We start from the raw sequence: 1,165 nt of genomic DNA, 5'->3' as shown, positions 1-1,165 counted from the left end.
TTCTCCATTCATTCATTCTCCTATCGGGATCTTGGGCACGCACGCACACATGCCCGGTGTGAGTTTTAAGCCACTGGGTCCGGGACGCGAACTGCGGTCGACTACGTGGGAGTCCAGTGACATAGCCATTACGCTAACTGCTGGTTCCCATGTTCTCTTGGGAATACTTTCTCTCCCTCTCTGTCTCTGGCGAGTCCATGCACCTTCTGGAAATTAAATAAAATGCGTGTTGTAAATGTGCATTTTAATTTCAAATGCATTTAAATTTTTTTTTTTCTATTGGCTATGTGTGCTTGCAAGAGAGAGAAAGAGAGATAGAGAAAGAAAGTGAGAAAGTACCCCTTGGGTGGTCAAGCCACGCTGCAGTCCTTCTCCATTCTCCTCTTAGGATTTTGGGCATGCCCACACTTAGGCATCCCGTATGTTTTTCAAGCCACTGGGTTCAGGACTTGAACTGTACAGTTGGCCATGTGAGATCCATCTGACTTCACCACCACACCACTTGGCTGGCCCAAAATACATGTATTTTAAAATAACAGTTTGATTTGGGATAGAATTCTCACATATCATACAGTTTACCAGTTTAAAGTGTATAGTTCTGTTCTCACATATCATACAGTTTACCAGTTTAAAATGGATATAAGTCTTTAGCATTTTCACAGAGCTTGCACATGAATATTAAAAGATCAAAGATTGATTCTTGGTTTGAGTTCATTGTCATTGATCATTGTTTATATTGTATGGAAGGAAAGTATATTGGAACTAACATCTATCTTCTTTATTTTATAGGCTACCGCCCAAGCCCTCGGGACCGTGCTTCCAGAGGCCGTGGGGGCCTTGGACCATCCTGGGCTAGTGCCAACAGTGGCAGTGGAGGTTCAAGAGGAAAGTTTGTTAGTGGAGGCAGTGGTAGAGGTCGTCATGTGCGGTCCTTTACACGATAAAAATTATTTGTGACATCTCAAATGTATATGAACATTTCTTGAGGACAATAAATAAGACATTGAAGGACCAATTTAGACTTAGAAGTTACCTGGAGACATCTGAGAGAATATTTTTATCTGAAGAAAGCAGATTTTGTTTGATACCTAACACAAGATTTCAATAAAAATACAAACTTTTTATGTATGTTTATATTATATTTCCCCTTTTTATATGACTATTT

The 1,165-nt window shown here is 40.2% G+C and overlaps 1 protein-coding gene across 2 annotated transcripts in view; it reads left to right on the top strand.

The window, feature by feature from the left end:
• Window positions 1–1,165, top strand: part of VIRMA (vir like m6A methyltransferase associated) — an 83,825-nt gene extending 82,660 nt beyond the window's left edge. Inside the window, exon 23 of one of the 2 annotated variants that reach the window (XM_027765468.1) lies at window positions 790–1,165. In XM_027765468.1, the coding sequence (XP_027621269.1) occupies window positions 790–944 (155 nt within the window). In that variant the 3' untranslated portion in view covers window positions 945–1,165. The remainder of the gene's footprint in view (window positions 1–789) is intronic. The other variant, XM_006161291.3, reaches the window with a different exon arrangement.

Source organism: Tupaia chinensis, unplaced genomic scaffold, assembly GCF_000334495.1.
Source record: "Tupaia chinensis unplaced genomic scaffold, TupChi_1.0 Scaffold138407_1, whole genome shotgun sequence".
In the NCBI taxonomy this organism is placed as follows: Eukaryota; Metazoa; Chordata; class Mammalia; order Scandentia; family Tupaiidae; genus Tupaia; species Tupaia belangeri.
The sequence above is the reverse complement of the archived record's forward strand: the minus strand, read 5'-3'. Positions and strand labels throughout refer to the sequence as shown.